Here is a 27,464-nt window from a genome sequence, read left to right as displayed (position 1 = left end):
CCTCCCCATTTCCAGAATTCAGAGCTGTCTGGAAATATACACAGTCTTTTCTTACCTACATGAATCCACCCCAATCTTATTCCTAACCACATTTAAAAAGTAGTTTTTGAATTGGAAGATCAAAGTTGGGTAGTAACGACACTGGTCAGCTCCTTAGGATGGCATGGACAGCCCTGCTCCAGACCTAGTGCTAGCAGAACCTGAGAATAATATGATCAAATTGTAAATGTTCAGTGAATGATGAATGAATACATACATGATGACTGCATAGAATTAGATGTATTAGGGTGATATTTTACTTTGTTATTATTTGGTAGAAATATAAATTGAATTTCTTCTCTTACATTTACAGTTATCATTGAAAATCTCAAACTATAACTATTCCACTTATCTAGTAAAATAATTCTCTACCTTCAGAATTTCCCCCAAAATAACAGGGACAGAACACTCAACACTTGTCAAAAAAGACACCAATATATCAAATATATCAATATATCAAATATAATAGACTTATTTTGCATCCTGTAATATTTTCAAATGTGCTCTTTCTGCAGATCCATTCAGACTGTGCAGCCAACCAGCAAGTTACATACCACATCTCTGGAGTAGGAATTGATCAACCACCTTATGGAATCTTCGTTGTTAATCAAAAAACTGGTGAAATTAACATAACGTCCATAGTTGATCGAGAAGTCACTCCTTTTTTCATTGTAAGTGGGTGCAGCGTCCATATACAAGTATATGTTCAGGACTAAATTACTTTGGGATTATCTCAAGCTCAGCTCATGCTTCACTTCATTTCAAGAGTGTCAGTATAGGTGTTTTTGGTTGTCTCTTATGTCATGAGCAGCTGTGACCCAGACACACACAGAGAGCACTGAGTGGCAGGTGAGTGTTTTGCTTCAGTGCCTTAGCAAAAATGCTAACCTGTGGTCTGGCCCCAGTGGCAGGCTAGAGCATTTGTGTGGAAGGGCAAGCACTCAGCCTTTACTTCTTTTTCTTTAATCCAGTTGAGAATGTTGGTCTCTGATAACTCCAAAGCCAAGTGATGATTCGATAGCTACTACAGGAGCCTTCTCTGAGTAAACACACTTGAGTACAGACGCACATTGCTCAAGTTCACTTGAGCACAGGACATGCCTTGGAAAGACTTAGTTCCTCTTTAACAGAATCTTCCTCTGTTCCTTACAGCAGCTGTGACAAAGCTGAAGTGCTTACTCTTTGAACCCTTAACTTCATTCCTATTTTAAGCAGCTGACCTCATGCCAAAATCATTAAAAAATCTGAGTCCTCCTACAATTAACTCCTACAAACCAACCAACTCCAACAATTAATTCTCTCTGCCTGTTCAGAAGTGTTCTACATTAAGTCCAAAAGCAAGATGAATTTTCTATGTTTTTAAAATATATCTCGAGATTTTCTATTGTCTCATAATCATCTGGTATTGAAGAATCTTATTCTATTAACTTTGACTTTTCGTGCTTCTTCTGTCTACTCTGTTGGTTGCTTCCATCATGGTTCACAGTTATTAATACTTAAAATTGAAAATTAAAAATTAAACATTCTCAGTCTAGTAACCTCTTCTATTAAAACCTCCTCAATTCATCTCCAAAAATGCCTTCAGATAGTAATCTATGCTTGTTGCTTTCACTCATACCACTTGTCTGTATTCCTAAGACTACTTTAATTCTTTAAGTCTTCTATTCTAAATTAATATTCCTCCCTTGTTTTCCACAATGTTTTCCCAAACACTCAAAATCTGCATGCCAGCCTATTAGCTTTTGTTAAAGTACAGCGTTTCTATATGAAACATACCAAATAGGTTAAATCATTTACATTATACTTTTGTACACACCTAATATATCAATAATAATGATAATATAAGCACCCATATAGCCACCACCTAGCTATGAGTGCTGTTTGTTTGAAGCCCCCATGTGACTCTCTTTTACCACACCCTGAACCCCATTCCTCCCTATTCCTAAATCCAAACACTGCATTTGCATCACTTTGTTTATTTCCTTGCATGAATCCCTTGGCTTGGAACAACCTGCCAATTTCCAGCTCCACCTGTGCAAGTTCTCTTTTAAGATCTATCTCAGTCATTGCATCCTCCCACGATATCATCGTGTTTTTGTTCTTCTTTTTATGGGTGATCATGTTACCTTTCCTCAAATGGTCTTTGAGTTCATGTTTGCCTCCCCTTATTGGTTATAAGTGCTGCCTGTGCTTACACTTCAGTAGGAAACAAAGTCTTATTTTTCTTTTAGTTCTACATAGCTCAGCATAGTGTTCAAACAAAGTAAAAACTTAATATTTGTTGAGTCACATAATTCTTCTTCTTCTTTTTTTTTTCACTAGATCTACTGCCGGGCTGTAAATGCTCAAGGCCAAGATTTGGAGAGGGTTCTTGAGCTCCGAGTTAGGATTTTGGATATAAATGACAACCCTCCCGTGTTTTCTATGTCTACTTTCCTGGGACAAATAGAAGAAAACTCTAATGCAAGTAAGTAATCAACATTATTAAATACACAAGAGTATATTGGCTTCCAGATGATTCTAAACAGCCAGTCAACTTGAAGCTAAATGATGTCAATGTGCACAGCACAGATGTAACACGTAATTGTAGAAAACTGTGCAGAAGACAGAGGCATGAGGAAATCTCCATAAAGGCTTTCCCTTCAAGGGCAGAAGCAGCTCCAATCTGTCATACACCAGGAGGGACTCCAAAGTAATGAAAACTGTTTTCTCACGTAATTCACATATAAGCTGTGCCCTAGATTCCTAAGGAAAAATTCTGAAAGGATTTTGCACAGTGTTGGCAGGGCCCCAGGAGGAGAATTCAGCCTCCTAGCCTGACCGTTTTGAAGGGCAGTATCATCCACTTTTATTCATGCTGCCTTTTTTTTTATCTTGCTTTATAAAAATCGAACAGCTTTAAATAACCCATAGAAATCACTCTCGGGCAAATTATTTTGTGGCCACAGTCTTCAAGAGCTTTGTTGACAACAAATAAATACAAAAGAAGTATTCTAGATAGATAAAAGATAGATGATGATAGGTAGATAGATAGATAGATAGATAGATGATATATAGATGATAGATAGATGATAGACTGGCACAAATAACACCCCTTTTGCTTACATAAAAATTTTTATTACCAAATCACAAGCATGTAATTCTGCAACATAATGATATCACACTCACGCACTGCATATGACATTTTAGGTGAAACGTTCAACATGCTGTCCATCTCCTGCAAGACAGTCACGTACCCTACCAACCACACTCAATGGTGTTACTTCTTCGGGACACTAAATATGTATATATTTGTTGTTGTTGTTCTTGTTGTAGTTTTGGCTTTCTATTCAAGCTACTCATTTTATTATGCATTTAAAATGTGTTATAAACTGAATCCTGTTTGGCCCACCTTGCACATTTAAAGCCAAATGTCTCAAGTGGTGCAAGTTGAGGGGCACAGAAAAGCTCTACCTAGACAGAGTCCACCTGCAAGAGCTGCGACCGTCCAAAGGTGGGGTGGTCACTGTAAATGGCCACTCCTTGTAGATCACTGTAAATGGCAACATTTTAACTGCCAAATATTCAGACCCTTGGAAGGGACAGTATATCAACTGCTTAGCACACTGCTGAAGATTGGGCTACACATATGAAAAAGAGCGGAGATCATTTTTATTTGAATTTTTATCAGAATGTAACTAATCATAGTTACTTTTAATATTTAAGTGGTATAACTTCTTATAAATTCAAAAATTCTTATATTTTACTTTATGCATTAAAATATAATCTCTATAGTATAAACTGTTAAAATATCATTTTAAAAATGTGTTTTAAAAATATTCACACAACATGGATAGTAAAAACAGAATAGAAATTTGGCTTTTTTCTCTTCACTTAGCAAACATTGTCATTAGTTGCTTAAGTACATATGTTCCATAATTATATAGACATATATATGCATATTTGGGGGAACTTTTATACATATTAATATACAATGTGAACATTGATTCAAACATATTTTGAATACTTTTCTATATTAAGTAATATAGGTTTCTTCAGTCCTTTTGACAATTGCATCAGATTCTTTGTATGGATTACCACAAGTAATCAGTCGCATTTTGAAAACATTTTTTTAAATGATCCTAAAATGAATACAGAGATAGAAAGACAGAGAGAGATGGGAGATTATCTAGTCATTTTTGTCTGTAAGACATTGTATTTAAAACAGTTTGAGTGTAGAAAAGGGTTCTAGTTTATGAACACTGGCAACTTTTCACACTCTCTAGTGTCCTTTGTCAAAACTGCTTATAGGATTCAAGGTAAAGATAAGGGATAGGACAAAGTAAGTAGTTAAACAAGCTTCTCTTCAAAACTGCTAGTTACCTAGGACTAAGCTAGGGACCATCCAAAACAGAACAATAATATACATTTACTGAGTATGCATTATTCAGTAGGAAGTATATATCATTTTCTCTCATTAAGCTGCTTAATTCTCTCATGAACTGAAAGAGGATTGTCCTATTATCATCCACATTTATAGATGTGGAAAGTGAGGCCAAGGCTGTATATCAAGAAAGTGCTAGAAAGTTGACAAACTATTGGTCTGGCCTTAGTATCATTTTGTTTCACCACAGTGATCTTAAAACAATGCCATTATACTAGAATAGAAAATGGAATGGCAGAATAGAACTTTTGTTTGTTTTCTGTCAGCAATATCTAGGTTCTTGTAAAAATGTGATGTTTTGTCACTGCAAAGGTATGGAAAGGAGGTGATATATGACTACGTTAGAGAAGGAGAAAGACAAAATGGTAGAGTGCTCATTGTATGAACCAACTAACCCTAACACCTTGTTGAAAACATCATATACTGTATTATAACACAAATGCAAACTGTCCAACCACAATAACTTTCCTCATATTCTAGATACACTGGTGATGAGACTCAACGCTACTGATGCAGATGAACCCAATAATCTGAACTCAAAAATAGCCTTCAAGATCATTAGCCAGGAACCTTCTGATTCACCCATGTTTATTATCAACAGAAACACTGGAGAAATTCGAACAATGAATAGTTTTCTAGACAGAGAGGTAATTTATTTTTTTAAATGAGTTATTAGTTTATGTGAATTGATTCTAAAACTAAGAGTACCTAAGAAAGAAAAAAGGAAACTATGCTTTTAATTTTTATATGCATAATCTTTTCACATAATGGCAGTGACCTAAAAATATCTTTAAAATGAAGATATGGGGATTCCTCACATACATTTTATACTGTCATGTTATTTTCATTTAATTTTACTTAGGATTTGCCTCAAATAAAGAAAACTGTATTCTGAGAGTACATAAAATATGCTTTCACTATTTTGCTGTTACATCCCCCACGTTTGAGAGTCAATGCGTGAACATGGTCGAGGCTCCAATTTTACGGGCTGAGCTACTTGTTTATCTCTGTAATCCAGCACATTCTAAGCTCCTTTGATAAAAGTCTTTTCTCTGCTGTGTCACACTTACTGACAGCCCATTGATTCTTTTGGGAAATGAATCAACAGAATGATTGATAAAAATTAAGCAACATCCAGATCAATATTTCATTTAGAAATAAGGACACAAATCAGTGACTTACACTTGTTAGAAAATTACAATCAGAAGAAATTGACTATTTAGCTCTTTCTCAAAAGAGTTTTAGCGGTGAAGACTAGAAAGAAGGAAGGAACTCTGCATTTGCTGGATGCTACAAATCAGATATTCTTACCCTGGGGACCAGGGAGAGATGTCAAGATTTCTCTAACTACGAATCCTCTAAGATCACATCAGTTTCAAATGAGAATGCAGTTGTGCATGTTTCTTGGAGAGCAGTCATAATCCTTACTAGCTTCTAAAAATTTAAGCATCATTTGGTAGAATCAAGAACACAGATCATCCCCAGCTGGCGTAGCTCAGTGGATTGAGCACAGGCTGCGAACCAAAGTGTCACAGGTTTGATTTCCAGTCAGGGTACATGCCTGGATTGCAGGCCATGACCCCCAGCAACCGCACATTGATGTTTCTCTCTCTCTCTCTTTCTCCCTCCCTTCCCTCTCTAAAAAATATTAATAATAATAAAATAAATAAATAAATAAATAAAAATAAATAAAATCTTAAAAAAAGAACACAGATCATCAATTTTTCCACTACCACAACCTGCCACCACCGCCCCCCAAAATGCAAACCATTTTCATCTCTATTTTTCCACAATAAGGGCCTAGTTATCAAAGGTATGGAATTCTTTTTTTTAATATATTTTACTGATTATGCTATTACAGTTGTCCCATTTTCCCCCCTCACTCCCCTCCCCCCTGCCCACCCCCTCCCACCCACATTCCCCCCTTTAGTTCATGTCCATGTGTCATAAGTTCTTTCGCTTCTACATTTCCCACACCATTCTTGCCCTGCCCCTATTTTCTACCTATTGTCTATGCTACTTATTCTCTATATCTTTTCCCCCTCTCTCTTCCTCCCACTTCCCTGTTGCTAACCCTCCATGTGATCTCCATTTCTGTGGTTCCGCTCCTGTTCTCTTTGTTTGCTTAGTTTGCTTTTGTTTTAGATGTGCTTGTTACTAACTGTGAGTTTGATGTCTTTTTTTACTGTTCATATTTTTATCTTCTTTTTCTTAGATAAGTCCCTTTAACATTTTATATAAGGGCTTGGTGATAATGAACTCCTTTAACTTGGCCTTATCTGAGAAGCACTTTATTTCCCCTTCCATTCTAAATGAAAGCTTTGCTGGATAGAGTATTCTTGGATATAGGTCCTTGCCTTTCATGACTTGGAATACTTCTTGCCAGCCCCTTCTTGCCTGCAAGATCTCTTTTGAGAAATCGACTGACATTCTGATGGGAACTCCTTTGTAGGTAACTGTCCCCTTATCTCTTGCTGCTTCTAAAATTCTCTCCTTCATTTTTATCTTGGGTAATGTAATTATGATGTGCCTTGGCATGTTCCTCCTTGGATCCAACCTCTTTGGGACTCTCTGAGCTTCCTGGACTTCTTAGAAGTCTATTTCCCTTGCCAGGTTGTGGAAATTCTCCTTTATTATTTGTTCAAATAACTTTTCCACTTGTTGTGTTTCCTCTTCCCCTTCTGGTACCCCAATAATTCAGATATTGGAACGTTTAAAGGTGTCCTGGAGGTCCCTAAGCCTCTCCTCATTTTTTTGAATTCTTGTTTCTTCATTCTTTTCTCGTTGGTTGTTCCTTTCCTCTTTCTGGTCTCTTCCATTGATTTGAAACCCAGTTTTCTTTCCATCACTATTGGTTCCATGTGCATTTTTCTTCATTTCACTTATTGTTATTTGCATTTTTTCATGTAACTTATTACCAAAGCTCCCCAATTCTGTGAGCACCCTGATCACCAGTGCTTTGAACTGTGCAAAAAATATGGAATGCTTGATGAATTTGCATGTCATCCTTGCACAGGGGCCATGCTAATCTTCTGTGTATCGTTCCAATTTTAGTATATGTGCTGCCGAAGTGAGCACAAAAGTATGGAATTCTTAAGCCCAAAATCTTGGTAAACCATAATCTCTCTCCTCCTGATCATCTTGACCCACTCTATCCTTTACAAACATTTTCAAATATGAGCATAAAATAAAAAATGAGGCCTTTAAGAAATGTTGCTTTTATAAAATGAAGACAGGTAAATATTTGGGGGACTAGAAATGGTGACTTTCAAGTTGATTCATGTGAGGTTTGTGAAGTTTCAATAATCTTAACACCACCATGGATTTATGTAACTGTTGAGCCAACAGTTTAAAAGAACTCTGCATGAGACAGAATAAGGACTGTCTGTGTCAACTGTGGTTTGTGATGTGTGTTTCAGCAATATGGCCAATATTCTCTCGCTGTAAGAGGCTCGGACCGAGATGGTGGGGCAGATGGCATGTCGGCAGAGTGTGAATGCAGCATTAAAATCCTCGATGTCAACGACAACATCCCATACATGAAACTGCCTTCAGTAAGTATTAGTCTCCAAAATTAATAATTTTTCACTCACCACACTCTAACATTTGTTTGAATACTCCTACTTTATGTTATCCTTAGTCACATATAACCCAAATGTATATGTGTACTTTGTCAGTGCTTGTTTATAAAATGCACAGGGGGAAAACATTTGAAAAATGAAAAGTCTGACTATAAACACAGATCCCTTTTCTAAATAATGATTATGCATAAACATTTAATATAAGTCTAGCATAATTCTCTGACTCACATAGTTGGTATTAAGGTTTTTTCTTCTTGTTTCAGGAGTCCATAGAAATTGACGAAAATGCTCTGTATTCAGAATTGCTCCAAATTAGAGTCATTGATTTGGATGAGGAGTTCTCAGCTAACTGGATGGCAGTAATTTTCTTTATCTCTGGAAATGAGGGAAATTGGTTTGACATAGAAATGAATGAAAGAACAAATGTGGGAATTTTAAAGGTTATTAAGGTATAGTATCATTATCCTAAATATTTTGTTCTCCTTCTCTTTTTGCAAATGTTAATCTTAAAATAAAATGGTAAGATTTTATAAACTTGAGTATGTGAAAGAAAAAAAATTCTGTTTTAAAATGGTATATGCAATAGAGCTTTTACATAGAGAGTATTTTTGCTTATATAATTTTATGAAAACAGACCTTGAATTTTGACTTGAAACACTTTATCAGTACAGTAATCCACCACTGATCATATGAATTAAAAGAATTTTCAAACAAGAAAATTATTTTATACTTACAAAAAAGCATGGTTAATCCTTAAGGTTTTGTTTTGGAATATTTAGAAGAATACTTTTTAAATCAGATTTAACATTAGTCTTTAAATATTGTGTCCATGACAACATATATGACAAGTATCATGCACTAAGAATATTCATCACAGAAATTAAAGTTCTTAATTCCTCCAGTGTCTTTATGAAATTAAATAGCTGTAACTGTAGAATCACATTCCTATCTCATTGTGGCTGCTGACCAAAGTTTCCTATGACATAAATACACTAGAGATTCGGTCCAAGTCCCTAGAGCTCTCCTGTCTCCCTCTCACACTAATGATGCACCACATCCCCCTGCAGTAGAATTTCCTCTGAGAGATGAGGGGCAATGTCGGACTCCTAGGGAGCTGGTAGTGAAAGCTTCACCTTGTGCTGCAAGACCTACCCAGTCTGTGTGAAAATTCGTGAAAGCTGTACTTGGACTGTATGTGGAGCATGCACTATGGATCTTCACAGTAAAATATAATTCCTTTTATATTTTAAAAGGAATTTGAATTTCTTTCCTTCAGAATAGTCCTCAGAAACAGACTGCTAAGGAATTCTGTCCTCCTAGCAGCGTGTGATCACTTGTTTCATGTTTTCATAAAGCATCACCATGTCTATAGCTTCCATTTAGTGAGGCCATGAACAGAGGCTTTAGGCTGTTCCTCACAGCATCCCTGCGATAGGTGATATGCCCACGTCACAGATAAACGCATTGAGGTTCCATGAGAGTATGTAACCTGCTCGAGTTCTCATCACTAGTGAGTGAGGACTGACCCTCAAACCTACAACTCTCTGGCTATTGAGTGCATATTCTTTCTACTACACTACCTGGGATTCCACGCTGGGGAAACTGAGTCCCCAACTATTTTACACCAAACTACTATAACACTTTAGAAAGTTAATCTCCTCTCAATACCCCTATGTGTAAAATGGGAATGATTTGAATTTTCTCCCAGACATGATATCAGATATTATTTCCTTTTTTGTGAATATATACTATGTATAATATATATTTGTGTTTCTGTATAATATATACATATGCATGATTTTATAGCCATCCTTGGAAATGCAAATATAGCCAACATTAGAGCAAAGAATAAACATTTTCACTAAGAGTTCAGTTTGTGAATAAGTCATCATCTAAGTTACTCTCTTCTGAAAATTTAGAAAAGTGTATTTGGCATAATGTATAGTCAGAGCGTTTTATGAGGAGCTGATATTGAAATCACCTTTTATAATAAAAATGACTACTTATTATTTCCATAAGAGGAAATAATTTTTCCAGAATATCTTGAAAATGTGAGCATTTCTTCATATATATATGATATATATATGTGCTACATTCTAACACCAGACTTATTGCAAGAAGTCACACTTATAGAACTAAAATTCTTCTAAATTGTTCTTCATGGATAAAGCAGTCAAATGATGGAAACTACAATGTATCCTCCCATAATTTGTGTATATAGAACTACTTTCTGAATGGCATGACGTGATACAAGCAGACATAAACTGTCTTTGCACTAGGAAATGCGAGGATTGACCATCTATATTAACTTTTTAATTTGGTGGACAATTAGGACTCATGTCATAGATTGTCAATTTTTGCAACAAATGGTCTAAGACAATTGGACTTTTTCTTACTATGTATATTTTATGTGTTTGTACTGAATTAAAGATAAAGAAAGAATACATTGTATGTTTCTATGTATCTATATTTAATTTAAAAAGAAGCTTAAATTTGTCTTTGCCTATTATCAAATGATTTCTTTGCCTTCTAGAATTTTTTCTTCTTATAGTAAAACTATCTCACTCTGTATTTTCCAGCCCCTAGATTATGAAGCTGTGAAGAATCTTCAACTTAGTATCGGTGTTAGAAATAAAGCTGAATTTCATCATTCCATTATGTCCCAATACAAGCTCACAGCGACTGTAGTCTCGGTGAAGGTGAACAATGTAATTGAAGGCCCAGTGTTCCGTCCAGGTTCAAAGACATTTGCAGTAAACAGTAAGATGGGACAAAATCATAAACTGGGAGATTTTGTAGCTACTGATCTGGACACTCTTGGACCATCAACGACCGTTAGGTAAGACTGATATTTTCAACTAATATTCATCATGTATTGAATTAAGTACATATGTTCTTTTAAGAAATGTTAAGTATGAATTAAAATATTTTTCATTATTTTGAAACCATCATCTACTACTAAAAAGTACTAACTACTCAACTATTACTTATTTTAATGCTTAACTTAAGAACATATAAAATTTGTGCAAAGTGCAAGATGTAAAGCGTAAAGCTACAAATTGTGGAAATATATCTTTAGAGTTTGACACACCTGGGTTTATACATTTTATTGACTATGTGGTAGCTGACTACCACATATCAAGGTTATTTACCCTGGAAGATTGCATGGACTGATGTTCCCATCGCCCATTTGCCCAGATTGAAATCCATTAGATCTAGTTACTCTCTTTGCTTTAATCAGCACTTAGTTGGCATTGGCCTTTGGTAACTTTGGTATGAAAAATGAGGCAGATTAAAGAAAAGCCATGTGATATAATTTTTTTAATTTTGCAAATCAAAATATTTCTACTTGATCATACAAATCTGTGTGACTGCGTGCACATATGTTTTACACAAGTGCTTGTGATCAAGAATCACAGTGGGGGAAAGGCCTCACTAATGAGTTCTGCAAGGTCATCTCTGTGCTCTTCCCACACCTGAGAGCACTTCTGTTAGCGCTCTCATCACATTTAACTGCTGGTAAGGTCCTCACACCTTGTGAGTTCACTGAGGGCAGATCACCACCCACCCCCACCCCTGGGCCCTCTTACAGCCCTGTTCCCTGAGTTTGGCACAATGCCTGAGACAGAGAGTTACTAACCAGTATTTCTTTAACAAATGTAAATGAGGGGGAAAGACATGGAAGTGGAAGATGAGGAGGAGAGAAAAGAGAATAGAGAATAGAGTATAGGACAGAAGCACAAGGAAAGGACATTCCTTGTAGGTTGGAATTCAAAAGAAGTCCTGTGAAGTCATTGTGTGTATGGAGAGGGGGAGTGGAAATAGGAGTCCAAGGTAATGATGAAGTAACATCTGTGGTAAGAGAATACTTAGGAATTATTAATGAGCTCGGGAAGTCCTAGGATCTGGGTCTTCCAGGCTAGTTCTGATGGTACCAAAGTGAAATGAAATGAGATTGCAAGTATCAAAGGAAAATTCTGACATACAAGTGGGCATAAGAGACATTCCACTAGTAATGACTGCTCAGAAACTCTTAAGTTTACATCTTGGTTTGTTTCTGAGTGTCCTCAAACACCTAGAACTGCCTAAAAAAACATTGTCTCTCATAACTGAAAAATACATGCAGGATCGTAACTACTGACCCACTGACCCATTTTATAACCAAACATTTTATAAACAACATCTCTTTCTCTCTCTCTCCTCTCTCTCTCTGCTGTTAGAGAGCTGACATTAATTCGTACTGTTATCTTTCAAATACAGATATGTAATGGGAAATAATCCAGCTGACCTGCTTGCTGTTGACTCAAAGACGGGCATAATTACTTTGAGAAATAAAGTTACCTGGGATCAATATAATATGCTTAATGGAAAATACGAAGGAACAGTTCTGTCTATAGATGGTAAGAGATTAATTTGTTTTTTTTTTCCTTCTTCATGAACTTATATACATACTCTGAACTCAAATTTTAATCATTGTACTTTGAGGTAATTTAATGTTTTTTCCAACAAAACTTATTATATTGGGTAGGATAGAATCAAATCTTTAATGATATGAAAGCAGTACAATTCAGTAGATAAGACCATGAGATCTGCGGTGAGACTAGATTGGCATCTTTGTGCCATCACTTACCAGATACATGATTTTAAAGAAGTTATTTTCTCCTCACTCTTCAATATGGAATTAAGGAGTTACTACATGTGAATCACTTAGATATTCAATAAATGTTATTTCTTATTCATGTAAATAATTGAATATATTAAATTATTTTCAAATAGGCCAGAAGCCAGACTAACTGAACTTTATATAATCTTTAAAAAGTTGATGTAAAACTTTGTGTAAGCAATTCGGAAGCAACATGCTTGTATTACTCTTAAAGCCCAATCAAATTACATTAGGCTGGTCACTGAAAGAGGGAAGTTCCTCAGGGTAATTCTAATAAGCAGTACTTGCTACTTCAATTGGTCCTCCTTTCTTTCTCCCTCTCTTTTTCCTCTTCCAATCATCCTAATAATGGTAGACAATTTCCACATGCTTTACAGATGAGGAAACAATAATAATAAAATAACACTTTATAAAGTCATTCAACATTTTTACCAAATATAATGTTTTTCCACAGTCAAAATAAATGTAGTTTCAAAGCCAATATTACAAATAGAAATGTGACTCCATCTATTGATAAACCTTATTTTGATTCAGTGCTGAAATTGGCTTCAGTAATTGCTAGTTACTCCTTTTCTTATATCCAACATCAACATTAATTAGATATACGAAGGGAAAATTGGAACTTAGCTTACAAAATTGTTAGGCTCCTGGCAAGAAGAATGCCTTTTCTCATCAAAAATTATAACCTTCTGGGGATAAAAATAACAACAAAACAATAACATTAGAATCAGCAGAGCTGAGATGAAAGGCATGGGATTTGCTGTCATGGACTGGATTTATGCTTGTCTCTGTGATGTACTTCCAGGGGTATCTTTATTCATTAACTCCCAAACTATATATTGAATCCCAACCAAACATCAGCCATTGTGCCAGGTTCTAGGGTTACACCAATGGACAAAGGCCAACCACTGAACTCACACGTGTATTAATATGATAGAGATAAAAACAACAATGCCAAACAAAATCATTCCTTTATTTTACCAAATTTCAATAATCTTAGGAAAATCTCTAAATATAAAAGACTACACACACACAAATATTACTTATAGCATTATCTTTAATAATTAAATCTTGAGAGCAATGTCAATAATAAGTAACTGGATAGATAAACCATTCATTTTATATGAGATTATATAGATATCAGAAACTATGTTAATGAAATGCTTTTTTATTTTTTTAAAGATTTTATTTATTTTTAGAGAGAGAGGAAGGGAGGGAAAAAGAGAAGGAGAGAAACATCAATGTGTGGTCACCTCTCGTGTTCCCCCTCTGGGGACCTGGCCTGCAACCCAGGCATGTGCCCTGACTGGGAATCAAACCAACCACCCTTTGGTTCACAGACCAGTGCTCAAACCACTGAGCCACACCAGTCAGGGCTAAAATGCTTTTTTAAACATGGAAGAATTTTTACAATGCAAAGTAAAAAATATAAAATAGAATGAGCCGCATGATCTATAAGTAAGACTTAAATAATTTGTAATTTGAAGCATTGTAAATAAGGCCAAAAGATAATACAACAGAATATCAACACAGGTTTTTCTTGGGTGGTGCTACTATGGGTCTGTTTTTATCTTTGTTTCTGTTTGCTTCTTTATATAATTTCATGCTTTTCAATTTATATACAGTATCTCACTCAGTAGTATATTCAACTACTCATAATGTAAAGAAATATTCCAATAGTGTTACTAGTAATAACCAGTAATGAGGGTGATTGTAATATGTCAAACAGTTGTTGAGAGTATATGCTAGGCACATGTAAATTGTCATGTAGGCACATAAATATTACTGTTTCTTTTCCCTTGCACCTAAAAATAAATACAATCTTTAAAAAAATAAAAAAGCATTTCATTAACATAGTTTCTGATGTCTATATAATCTCATATAAAATGAATGGTTTATCTATCCAGTTACTTATTATTGACATTGCTCTCAAGATTTAATTATTAAAGATAATGCTATAAGTAATATTTGTGTGTGTGTAGTTCACAGACAGGAGTAGTGCAGTGTGTATATAATTTGAATAATATATCACATTTTCTTTCATAAAAGATATGCTACAATGACTTTTGCAGCAAGCTTAGCTTCATAAACATGGGTTGCACAATATTTAAAAGTTTTAAGGGTTTAAATAATTAAAAACAATCCACATGGTTCAAAACCATGTACACGGGAAAAGTGGAGATGTTGGTCAAAACCTATGAACTTCCAGTTACTAAGTAAATATGTTCTGTCGAGCTAATGCACAGCATTGTGATTATAATTAACAAAATTGTACCATATATTTGAAAGAGATAATCTCAAATTTTCTCACCACAAAAAAAGAAACGATAACCTCGTGACATGATGGAAATGTTAGCTGACACTGTCATGGTGACGATCATATTGTAATACATAAGTGTATCAAATCATCACATCGTATACCTCAAAATACATGATGTTACATGTCTATTACAACATCTCAATAATATAAGGCAAATAGCTAGCAAAAAAGGTTATTATGGAATTTATAAAAATGCTTCCATGACAACCACATGTAAATAATTGCAAGTGGGTCGGAGAAATGGCTAATGTTCCATCAACATCATCCTTACACTGCAGCAAGAATAACCAGGACCACGGAAGTCTGGGCTATTAGCACCTGTTGATGCTAATAAAGGAAACTTTCTGACATGGTAGATGCTGCCTTTGGAAATCTTATGTCTAAAGGAGAAAACAGTCACACCTGGAACTTTCAGTAATGTGGTTTTTCTGTAGTGAGCAACTGCTAATCACAAATTTTCAGCTTTGAGTCCTACAGAAAACAAATAGTGCAAATGTGACGAATAAATCTCTTTTAAGGTAACTGAGGAAAGAATAGTTAGAGCAACTATATAAAAATACAAATGCAAGTAGCTTCCTTTCATTAATAATTGTAAAATATATAGGTGTAAATAGGTATAAATAGGTGTAGAATATGACTGATTTTGTAAATCAAAGGTAAATGATTACAGCAATGTGTTTTTAATTTCAGTCTGAGCACTTTTCTCATTTAAAATTATCTTTTTTATCACCTCTCACAAGTACTATTTTTTGGTTAAATACTATAGAATGAATATATGGTTATCTTGATAACATTTAATGACCCAATCTTGTTACAACAAAAGGACACAAATATAGATTCAAATGCATTTCTTTTTCAAGTTTATTGAGCTATAATTTACATTTAATTAATACATTCTGTTTAAGTGTAGAGCTTGATGAGTGTTGGCAGATGTATGCATGCACATAGATTGTACATTGCCACAAACAAGATCTAGAGCATATTCATCACCACGAAGAGTTTCCTTGCACCCTTCTGCAGTCATTACTACTCTGTGCTTCAGCCCATGTGCCTGCTGATTCCAATGTAGATGCATTTTGATGTAGTGCCCTTTGTACCACATGCACTCAAAATCAGTCCACTGTTTTCAAATACTGGTTGCCTGGTTGGTTAGTTTGTTGGTTGGTCTGGTGAACTAAACAGCAAGTGTGGAGCAATTAAGTTGAAATAAATAATAAATGTCCCTACCTCTATGTTCAGTGTAGGAACTAAATGTATAAAATATTTCTTCCACTTTTAAACCTTGTTTCAGATGTTCTTCAAAGAACTTGCACTGGTAATATTATTATGTCTTACTGAAACTTCGAAGGACAAGAAGCAAATGAGGAATATCTGTTTGTAAAATAAAGGTGTTTCACCTTCTAATTGAAATTAAAATTTGCCCCCACCTCCAATAGTGTCAGTTCCTTCTCCTATGAGTTACTAGTTGTGAGTTTCGGAATATGCTGCTTTATCACTAAGAAATTTTTGTAGAATTGATTTACCAACCTGCTGAAAGTCTGTTCATTTTGTCAGCTCATAAAAGGAAAAGAACAAATATAATTGAAGAAGAAAGACAGTAAAACAACAAAAAATACTTAGCTCTAATATAAGAAATGTGCAAGAACACAGTCTAGAATGCCTCCACTGTGGCTTATAACACACCACTGGCCAATACTTACTTTCTGTGGCATTTGCCGTTTAAGCTTCTCAACACATGAGACAGTTTTTCAGGAGCACTAGTCATCATCATGGTTTAATTTAAAACAGAGTCAGGAACAAGGGACAATCTGGGAAGTTATTGATGGATGGGAACAAAAACATTGAAATAGGTATTGATGCAAAAAGAAAATAGTTTTGTATTGTCCAATAATTATTACACTAAATGTATAAAATATATCTTCCACTTTCAAACCTTGTTTCAGATGGTCTTCAAAGAACTTGTACTGGTACAGTTTTTATTAACCTAGAAGGTGGTGGCTGGCATCCTGAATCTACTACAGCACTTCCCACTGTAGATAAACCTGGAACTACCACTTCGACACCAACTAACTACCCATATGTCCTTGATCCAACACGTGATAAAGTAACTATAGACGAGGCTGTGCCCCTTTACCAAGATAATGTGCATTTTGGTCCTGCTGGCATTGGGCTACTCATCATGGGATTCTTGGTCCTAGGATGTAAGTACTCTGATGGTCCAATCTTTATGTATCTCCCCCCTCAAAAGAATTATGAGAAGTTTTTGATTTTTTTGGTAAAATGTCTTTTACAAATTCTTATTTTGTTAATTACCAAGATATTTCTACATTGGGTGCTGGATTGACAAGATTAAAATATTGAACTGCTTGGCAGTGGAAGATAAAATCTTATTAGCCTTCAATCTCAGTGTTAATGGGAAGACCCACAATAGGCAGGTCAAACTGCTTTTTGAGTGAGGAAGACAATGAGAAACAATTGATTGAAACAATCGAAAAAGCCTACATAGAGAAAGTAAATTCTCAGTTGGGTTTTAACAGAATGAGCCTGATGAACATGAGAAAGGAAACACAATACAAGGAGAAAAAAATCTATGGGCAAATCCCCCACAGAACGAAGTGCTGGTCACTGACATCAAGGACTCCAATAGGAAGAACCAGAGGATGTGCAGGACTGTGTGGTGACAGTTGAGACTAGAAAGATAGGCAGGCCCCAGACCCTGAAGGGATTTCATGCTATGCTAAGACTTAATGGAAGAGAGTCAGACAGATGTAGGGTTAAACTTCAGCTCCTAAATGTAATTGAGTCTTTCACAGATTACCTAACTTGCTGAACCTCTCTTTTGTCATTTGTTACCACACAACATTACTTTGATGACAAAATAGAAATACCACATATAGACATATTTACAGGCACTAGAGAGACCTAGGCAAATATCTAACCATGAGGGTGTAGGATCCAATGGATTCTCTAAATGGTCTTCAAGATTGCCTCGGATGATGGTAGACATTAGAGTGGAGATGAGCTGGCCCTACAGTCTCTGGGGAATGAGAAGGGCAGCTCTGAAGTAAGTAGGTTGATATCTGCACATTACTACTGAAGTAATGTAAACTTTGCCATTTTTCTAGTATAGAACCATAAAACATTGGTGTCAGAGGACACCTCAGGCATTATTTAATTAAAACATGCACATAAAATATGAAATCTAACAAGTCCATAAATGACATATCTTTTCTATCTTCATTTCTTTTAATACACAAACAGCTATACAATAGATCAGACTAAATTTATGTATTAGTAAACTGGATTTTGTCCTATTTTAAATAGCATTCATCTTTTCAAATTTTTGATCAAAATTGCATTTATCTAAACGAAAAATACTATGTACATACTGATAGCAGAAGTTAAAGTTGAGAGTATTTTTCCACAAGTGAAATTAGTTTTAAGAAACAAGATATTTATATGTGAGGTAATGAGATTTCATTCTTATTCCTTCATGAGAAACCAAAATGACCATGGAAAGCTCTTCTAAAGGAGAAAAAAGGTTTAAAAAAACATTCTTATCAAAATAAACCAAGGCAAGAAAATGCTAGCAAATTTGCAGAATGTAACATAAAACATATGTGAAAAGCCCTAGCTGGTGTGGCTCAGTGGATTGAGTGCCAGTGTGTGAATTGTAAGGTTGCAGGTTCGATTTCCAGTCAGCACGTGCCTGGGTTGCTGGCCAGGTTCCCAGCTGGGGGTGTGTGAGAGGCAGCCAATCCATGTTTCTCTCACACGTTTCTCTCCTCTTTCTCCTTCCCTTCCCCTCTCTCTAAAAATACATAAATAAAATCATAGAATATATATGTATATATTTATATGAGAAGGCATAATTCTCTAATTTGTTCCATTTGCGAACAAATTATCAATCAAAACTTTAAAACTTTGAAATTAAATAATTTTCAAATTAAATTTTTACCAGATGCTGATTCTTTCCACTGCAAAAATATATAACATGAACTTTGAGTTTACTTTTTATATTGGTGACATCTAAGTAATGTAGATAACGAAAGATTTACAAATTATATACTTGCTTTAGAGTCAAATACCTCTAGATTCAAGCTATCTCTAAGCCTGGCATATTTCAAGGGAGCAAAACACCAGGAATTGTTTGTCCCCTTTTTTTCTCTTTCTCTTTCTCTCTCAATAAAACATGTATATCATATTACACTGAAAAAATGACCACTAATAGACCACTAAATGACTTTCAGACTTAACTCCACTGAGTTAAATACATTAACAATAATTTACATACAACAAACATATTTTCCTAAACACCATAGATGATAAATCATTTTACATGCACATTTTAAACATATTATGTGTTTAGGATTCAGAAGTAACCTTGACGTTTAAAACAGCAAAAATATACAAAATAGTTACAAATGAAAACAATGCTGGCAAAGTGCCCCGTGTTTGTATCCAGAGACACACCATAGAAATCTCAGATTAAGAAACATTAAAAACTGTTTGGTATATAAGAATATTTTGGGAGAGGGGAGTGGAGAGAACAACAGCTTTCTCTTTGGCTCAAGAGAGTCAACAGTGTGAAGTCATTAAACCTGAATCAGAACCCCCTAAGGGAGTCAGAACTCAGGGCGGGAAACTCAGAGTGGCAGGGAGCTGTGTGGGTTCTTCACTCCCTTCACCAGGCCCAGCCCAGGTTCCCACCTAGAAAGAGCTGCTGAGGCCACTTCTGTTTCAGAAGGATAATCATGTGATGATGAGAGTGGCGCTTTCATCTTACTGTCTGCAATGAACGATGATTTGTGAGATGCTTTTCCATTTTAAAGCACAAATGTCTGTACCCCAGCAGATGAATGTGCAGCCCCTGCTGGGAGTCTCAGGGCCACCTCTGCTCCCCCCATCAGTGGCCCTGTGAGCAGGGAGCCTGGAGGGACCCAGCAGCCAGGAGCTCAGCTGTCAGTGTGCAGGCAGCCCAGAGTTGACTGTAGTCACCTTTCTACCATCAGTTTTAATCAGAGCTGCCCTCTTGTCTGGGCATTACAATCTCACTGAAGGCTTTTCCCTGTGAGTACATTTGGGGCACAGCACAGTGTCCTCTGGGTGTGGGGGGTAGTGACAGGCAGGGAACAAGAAGGATGCAGACACTTTCTCTTCTTCTCAGGAACCCAGGCTTGCCCAGCATTTCCCTCTGTCCTATTACTCTCCTTACTGTGTTCCTCCCTGCCTACCTTGCCTTCTTCTTTTTCTTTTACTCCTTATGCACCTTTAATAAAATTTACACATCCTTTCTTTCATATACCTATTCATTCCAAATCATTATTTTAGATCATATTATGTAAAATGCCCTGGGATAGAAACTTATGTAGATAAGACAAATCCAGTTGGTTAATAGAAAGAGACATAGTTAAGCAGTGTAATGTCCTTTGTCTTTGCACGAGTAAGTTCAAGAAAAGATATCTGTCTAGGGGCAAATAATAGCCTCAGAGAGGATAATGGCTGAAAGCATAAAGAAAGGGTTACTGTTGAAATAAAAGGTCAGGCATATGTGAAAGACAAAACTAAAGACAGGGAAGAGGGAACACAAAAAATCAAACCTCTGGACTGGCCTTCCAGCTTTCTTTTTCTCTCTTTACTATTTTCCTGAGTAATGATGGGGGAAGACACATCTGTTTCTATTGAAACAGATCACACTGTTTACAGTCTGAATCCCATATAACAAATGAAAATTGATTGTAATCTAGTATACTGAAGCTCACTTTGATTTTGACATCTCACCATTACTCAGTTTATTTTCTGACACCTTCATAATAATTTTAGGACCAAATGGGGTTATACTAGGGATTCAAATTTAATCACAAAAAGCAAGTTGTTCTGTTTTAATATGGCCCCACAGCCAATTTCAATATTCCCATCCTCTCACCACCAGTGGTCCCATTTTTGCTGATCTGCTGTGATTGTGGAGGTGCCCCCAGTGGGGGAGCCGGATTTGAGCCTGTTCCTGAATGTTCGGATGGAGCCATTCATTCATGGGCAGTAGAAGGACCACAGCCCCAGCTGATGGTGAGTGCAGATCTGTAAGAAACAGACTAGGGTCGACTCCTAAACTCAGCCTTGTGCACATGAAACCAGATGTGGGTGGTCACCTGCAGTCTATGACGTTCTCTGCTCTGGGCTAGCCAATGGGGAAAATGGAGAGGGATCAGAGGTGCATCAAAATTTGGTGGAAGTAATCAGGGGAGGCTTTCTGAATGAGGTTCCTGTTTTAAATTATTTCAAAAGGTTTCTAGGTAGTATTCATTCAGGAAATCTGAAGTAATTTGACAACTAACCCAATGTATAACTATAGATAGACAAGTCATTACAAATGAGAAAATGTTGTTTCTTGTCTTTTAGGATTTGACACAAATACCACTGGATAATGCAAATGTGATTGAATGTATTGACACTTCAGGTAGAATTTTATTTTTTTAATTTTAATAACTCAAATGACCCAGAAGGAATTTTGTCCTCTTTTAGCATACTTCACTACTGTTCAATTATTTTATTTGTCTTAAAATTGTTCTTATTATTCCTTTTTATTTTATTTTTCATTAGTGTTCAAGTACAGTTGTCTTCATTTCTCCCCAACCTCTCTCTCCCACCTAACCCATCCCTTCCTCCCACCCTGGATCCTACCCCTCTTTGGCTTTGTCCATGTGTCCTTTAAACAGGAACATGTCTATTATTCTTCTTTTTTAAATGACTGATTGCAAAATAAATGACAAGGAAAACCCTATAGTAAGTATTATTCTTATAGGTTAAATTTTTAAAATCATTCTCAATCATCAGAGAATATTTAGGAGATGACCTGATTAGGATGTTAATAAATAAGAAGGAATTGTAACCACAAGTCATATCAGTTGTGGTTTCTGTTGTTGTTGTTGTTCAATAGAGCAAATCTTATTTACCCCCAAAATATGAATTAGAATTAAAGTTCAACCCAATTGAAATAAATCTATGCTTATTTATTGAGACTAAAATCTACACCCACAAACACTGATTAGAATTAATGTGTAACACCATAAAATAGATCTGTGCTCACTTATTGAGACGAGCATCTACCTCCACAATTCATGAATGGCTCAAAATCACTCTGACTTCAGCTGCTATCATGACAGAATTAAATACTGCATCCGTTCTCAGTGTCACCATAAATCTTCACCTAAAGAGCTTTGTCCCTGTTATGAAATGAAAATAAGTGGATGAAACAATTTCAAAATCTTTTAAAGCTCTCATCTGAGGTTGTGGGCATGTGGTCAAGTCTCTCCCACGCATGGGTAAAACTATCAGTGTAGCCTACTTTGCAACAGGGGTCTGGACCAGTTGACAGGCAGACCCCAGAGGACAGTTAGATTTTCACAATAATGAATAAATACCAATCTCATAAAAAAAACATTAAATTTTAAAAACTTCTTATACTTTTGAAAAGAGTTGTACCATATTTCCTTGTTTCGAAGTAAATATTATTGATTCTCTTATTCTCCTCTCAGTTTTCAACAAGCTTCTGATCATGACTTTTCTTCTTTGAACTCTAAAGTGCAAGAGGCACAGCATGTTTGTAACTTGCAAAACTGGACCTTACTCAAAAACTGGACATGCCTGTCCTTACATCTATTTCTCCTCCTGTTTTATTGATTTTTGTTAATGAGACCAACATCTCCCCTCCTCAGAAGCAGAAACTCATCCTGTTATATCTTCTTATTTATTGACATCCAATCAGTTCTCAAAATTTGTCAAAACTACCAGCATATATTTATACCTTTATTCTCTCATTAAGTCTCAAACTTTTACCTAAACTTGATGAAAACACAGTGACAGGCACCAAAGTAATAGAAGTACGTAAAACACATTGACCCTTAAATCAAGATTTTTAATATATTAAACCATAGGATACCTTTCCCATGTCAACATGTCCCTGCCCAAATCACTTCTGTAGTCCAGGCCATCATTTTATCTCATGTACCTAGAATACTCACCCCTCACATTCAAGTGTAGAGTCAAGATCCCATGCAAACCTTTCCCCTAACCGTGGCCATGGCTGCTTCTCCGAAAGCCATCGTTCAGGGCCTTTGCTGGAGACTCTGTGTTTCTAGTACATTGGGGTGTTCTTGTATTGTTTCACTTTTAGAATTTAGGATAATTCCCCCAAGTTGTTACTTTAAAGTTAAAACATTCTAATAACTGTGTGTGGTGCCTGCTAGATACTGGAAATATCAGAGGAAACCCTAAAGTATATGATGCAGTAAGTCTGTAGGTAATAAAAAATAACATTGAAGGTAAACAGTACTTGAAAAAAATTTACTTAAAAATAAATAAAATAAAAATAAATAAATAAATAAAGTAATCTCTAAAGCATAGGTTTTTGTTACCTCTATGCTTTTTGTAAGCCCTCTCTTCTACTACAACTTATAACTATCAAAAAATAACCAACAAGATAATTAACAGATTAGTTAATAATATTATTTTGAACTCAATATCACATTTATTATTCTTGTATTTAAATTTCACCTTCATTTTTTCCTTTCTCATAAATGCATACTTAAATGAAGGAACTATCCATTAAAGTAAGGTACTGATGTTCAGTCTATAATACCCTACATGAAGTAAATTTAATTTGATTTATACTTTCAGGGGTTTACACAAATGAGTATTGTGGAAGAGAAATGCAAGATATGGGAGAAGAAGAAAGAATGAGAGGATTTGAACTAATCAATGGAATTAAACCACCACAAGCACATGAGACATGTCAAGAATATTCTGGAACATTAAGAAGAAATTCTATGAGGGAATGTAGAGAAGGAGGTCTGAATATGGACTTCATGGAAAGTTACTTCTGTCAGGTAAGGGTTCCAGCCCCCATGCCTTCCTGTCCATCCCAGACCCACTGCTGTGCCCCAGGCTCCCACCATTTCCTTATGGGGCTTTGGCAGGCATCTCCACCTGGGCTTCCAGCCTCAAGTCGTTATGCCTGGAGATGCATAGTGCTACTAAATAGTACAGCTAAAACTCTGATTGAGACCTGGCACTCCCCCACCTAAATATAGCCAATGTCCCCTAGCTGTGTTTTCTCTATGGCATGAAGTCCAACATGGCAAATAAGTTTATTCACATATTGGTCCCTGTCCTCTCATCTCCAATTATTCATTACTACCAATGGCACTTGCCAAGTGCCTTTGCTTTCTTTATACCAGTCTATTGTCCTCCATGTCTTTGCTTATGCTATGCCTGTACTAGAATGCTTTTATCTGCTCATCACTCTCATAAACTCATACCCATCTCTAAACCCCGTTCAAATATCACTGCCTCTGAAGTTTTATTGTTAACTGCTTCATTGAAAATAGGGTTGGTGTTTCCTTATCAGTATTTCTGTAATACACATTCTTCTCACCTTACAATAGGATCTGTCCCCTTAAGCCCATAATTAGTTGAAAAGATTTACATTGAAAATGCATTTAATACATCTAACCTACCAAATATCCTACATTAGCCTAGCCCATATCTACTGAATGCATATCATTTTTACACCATCATAAAATAAAAAATTGTTAAGTTGAATCATCGTATGTCAGGGACCATCTATACTTGGTTTATACTTTTTATAGAAAATAACATTGCTAAAATATGTAAGTTTATATGTTACCACACTTTTTGATGCCTCAAATAAACGTTCTCCATATTATGTTGCCATTATGTAGTTCAGTTCAAGGCACAAAATAAACATTCCGTAACAGTGTTTTCAAGAGCTGTAGCACAATTCCAGAACATTCTAAAAACCAGTAAGAATCAATTTTGCCATCCTCAGGTAGAGACAGAATTGCCCGTGGTGACATGCCATGTGATACTTAAGCTTTAAGGAATTTACTCTCTCTGATACACATATGTCCTTCTATATCCTGGCCTAAAATGCCTTCATGAACTCTCCTAAGCATTTAGATGATGGCTGATATTTTGAAATAATATACTAGTAAAAGCCTTTCAAATCCCAGTGGATAATAATAAGAGGTCTGTTGCTGAAATCCATAGGAATGCTAACTATTCGGGTCCCAACAAATTAATATATTTTCACAAAAAGTACAATTCTGCCTCCCAGCTTCTGCACTTACAGCTCCTTCTGCCCAGATCATTCTACCTGCTTTACTCACCATCCTGTGATTCAAATTCTGATCAAACATCACTTTTGGAGATGCCATCCCTGACCATTTTACCTGAAAGAGCAGCCCCCATCACTTTCTGTCCCTGTACCCTGCTCTCACCACCTCCTGACAAACGTGTTTCTGTGTTGTCTGCCTCATCCTACTCAGACGTGAGCCCTGCCAGGAAGGGACTTTATCTAGTTTTGTTCATTACCTCATTGCTAAGTTCCTAATAGAATGTATTGCAAATGGTAAGGGCTCAAAAACTATTTGTGAGTGAAATGGCCCAATGAGTTGTTTTTCTAATAAATGCATTTCTGATACTTAACCTGAAAGCTTGCAGTCCATCATCACGAACACCAAAGATGGACTAAAAATACACATGGCTGTGGGCTTGCACATTAAATTGAAGGAGACTCTAGTTGTAAAAGTTGTCATTGGCCACCTTCAGTTTTAAATCCAAAAATTGCATAGATCCAGAGTTAAATTTTTCTGCTGTTTTGCTGAAAGAGCCACACTGAAATAAATTTCCCAGATTCACCATAATTGCCCAATGAGGACAGGAAAGCACAATCCTGAATGAATTCAAATCACCTACTTTTTATAAATAAACCAAAACAATACACAATTTGGTGAACTTCAAATTCAGCATTTTTAATTAGCTCCTTCTAACCTGTTACAAAATAATTCATGCTATTTCTTATATGCTATTGTGTCCATAGTACACTAATACAAAGTCTATTTAAATGAATTTTAAAAGTCAAAATGTTATTGGAATGACAGTTGAAATAATTTCCAAGCATATTATTCATGCTATTATATGATTTTTAGAGCACCTCTAGTAGATGGTAGAATTTTGTGGGGGTTTTTCCCTTTGGTAATGTCATGTAAAAAAAGTAATGATAAGGACTTCCATTACTGTTAAATACGTATTCATGATTTCATTTTCTCTTTCCTCTACCAACTTAGAAAGCACATGCTTATGCAAATGAAGAAGAAGGACGCCCATCCAATGACTGTTTGCTCATATATGATATTGAAGGTGTAGGTTCCTCCGCTGGCTCTGTGGGTTGCTGTAGCTTCATTGGAGAAGACTTGGATGACAACTTCTTGGATACTCTGGGGCCTAAATTTAAGAAGTTGGCAGATATCACCCTGGGAAAAAATGTTGAACCGTATCCAGACCCTGATCCCTCATGGCCACCTGAGAGCACTGGACCCATTTACCCTCCACAAGAAACAGAGCCCCTTACTAGCATGCCTCCACCCACCTCCCCACATTACGGCACTACCACAGTCATTTCTGAAAGCACCTACCCCTCGGGACCTGGTATACAGCATCCTATGCCTATTCCTGATCCACTGGGCTATGGTAATGTCACTGTGACCGAGTCTTATGCCACCTCTGGCATTCTGAAGCCCTCTGTCCACATTCATGATAACCGACATGCCTCAAATGTGGTGGTGACAGAGAGGGTGGTTGGCCCGATCTCTGGTGCTGATTTGCATGGAATGTTAGAGATGCCTGACTTGAGAGACGGCTCCAACATTATAGTGACAGAAAGGGTAATAGGACCAAGTTCAAGTCTACCCACCACTTTGACCATCCCTGACCCTAGAGAGTCTTCAAATGTGGTAGTGACAGAAAGAGTAATCCAACCCACTTCTGGCATGGTGGGCACTTTAGGTATACACCCCAACTTATCAAATGCCCACAACGTGATTGTGACAGAGAGGGTTGTCTCTGGCTCTGGCGTAACTGGAATTAGTGGCCCAGCCGGGATAATTGGAGGCGGTGGCACAGTCAGCAGTGGCTTTGTTAGCAGTGAAGCTGGAATAAGTGGTGGTGGCATCATGCTGAGTAGTCTGGAAGGAGGTGGGGGCCTGAGTAGCAGCATGGGGAGGACAGCCACCATTGGCCACATGAGGAGCTCCTCTGACCATCACTTTGGCCAGACCCTTGGATCTGCCTCCACTAGCGCAGCCCAAAGTCGAATCACAAAGTACAGTACAGTACAATATGCTAATCAGCCAGGATCCCAGTACACTTTTTCTCAGCAGTTGTGATTTAGGTTCAATTCCCACCACCAGAGAGCTCACAATGTCATTTAAGATGCACAACTCGGTGCTACGGTGCTACGGTAGTTATAGAGCAAGATTCGAAATCACAGTGAGAAAAATAGGTGAAAACAGTGCTGCTAGTGCTCCATAGCATTTGTAAACTTTTTTGTTGTGTTAATACTAATGGAGCCATGACAGG

General features: G+C 36.4%; 1 protein-coding gene and 1 non-coding gene across 2 annotated transcripts in view; one reads left to right on the top strand and one right to left on the bottom strand.

Annotated features, from left to right (window-relative positions):
• Nucleotides 1-27,398, top strand: part of LOC114505985 (desmoglein-1-like) — a 39,678-nt gene extending 12,280 nt beyond the window's left edge. Inside the window, exons 4-15 of the mRNA XM_028523553.2 lie at nt 555-710; nt 2,362-2,506; nt 4,943-5,109; nt 7,882-8,016; nt 8,307-8,492; nt 10,623-10,882; nt 12,304-12,443; nt 16,970-17,227; nt 20,959-21,092; nt 21,426-21,483; nt 23,703-23,911; nt 26,174-27,398. Of these exons, the coding sequence (XP_028379354.1) occupies nt 555-710; nt 2,362-2,506; nt 4,943-5,109; nt 7,882-8,016; nt 8,307-8,492; nt 10,623-10,882; nt 12,304-12,443; nt 16,970-17,227; nt 20,959-21,092; nt 21,426-21,483; nt 23,703-23,911; nt 26,174-27,271 (2,946 nt within the window). The 3' untranslated portion in view covers nt 27,272-27,398. The remainder of the gene's footprint in view (nt 1-554; nt 711-2,361; nt 2,507-4,942; nt 5,110-7,881; nt 8,017-8,306; nt 8,493-10,622; nt 10,883-12,303; nt 12,444-16,969; nt 17,228-20,958; nt 21,093-21,425; nt 21,484-23,702; nt 23,912-26,173) is intronic.
• On the bottom strand, nt 7,434-7,540 carry LOC114507108. Its single transcript, XR_003685386.1, has one exon. It is a non-coding gene; the product is annotated as a U6 spliceosomal RNA (small nuclear RNA).
• Nucleotides 27,399-27,464: the final 66 nt, after the last annotated feature.

This window comes from Phyllostomus discolor, chromosome 9 (genome assembly GCF_004126475.2).
Source record: "Phyllostomus discolor isolate MPI-MPIP mPhyDis1 chromosome 9, mPhyDis1.pri.v3, whole genome shotgun sequence".
In the NCBI taxonomy this organism is placed as follows: domain Eukaryota; kingdom Metazoa; phylum Chordata; class Mammalia; order Chiroptera; family Phyllostomidae; genus Phyllostomus; species Phyllostomus discolor.
This window is presented reverse-complemented; position numbering and strand designations above follow the sequence as displayed.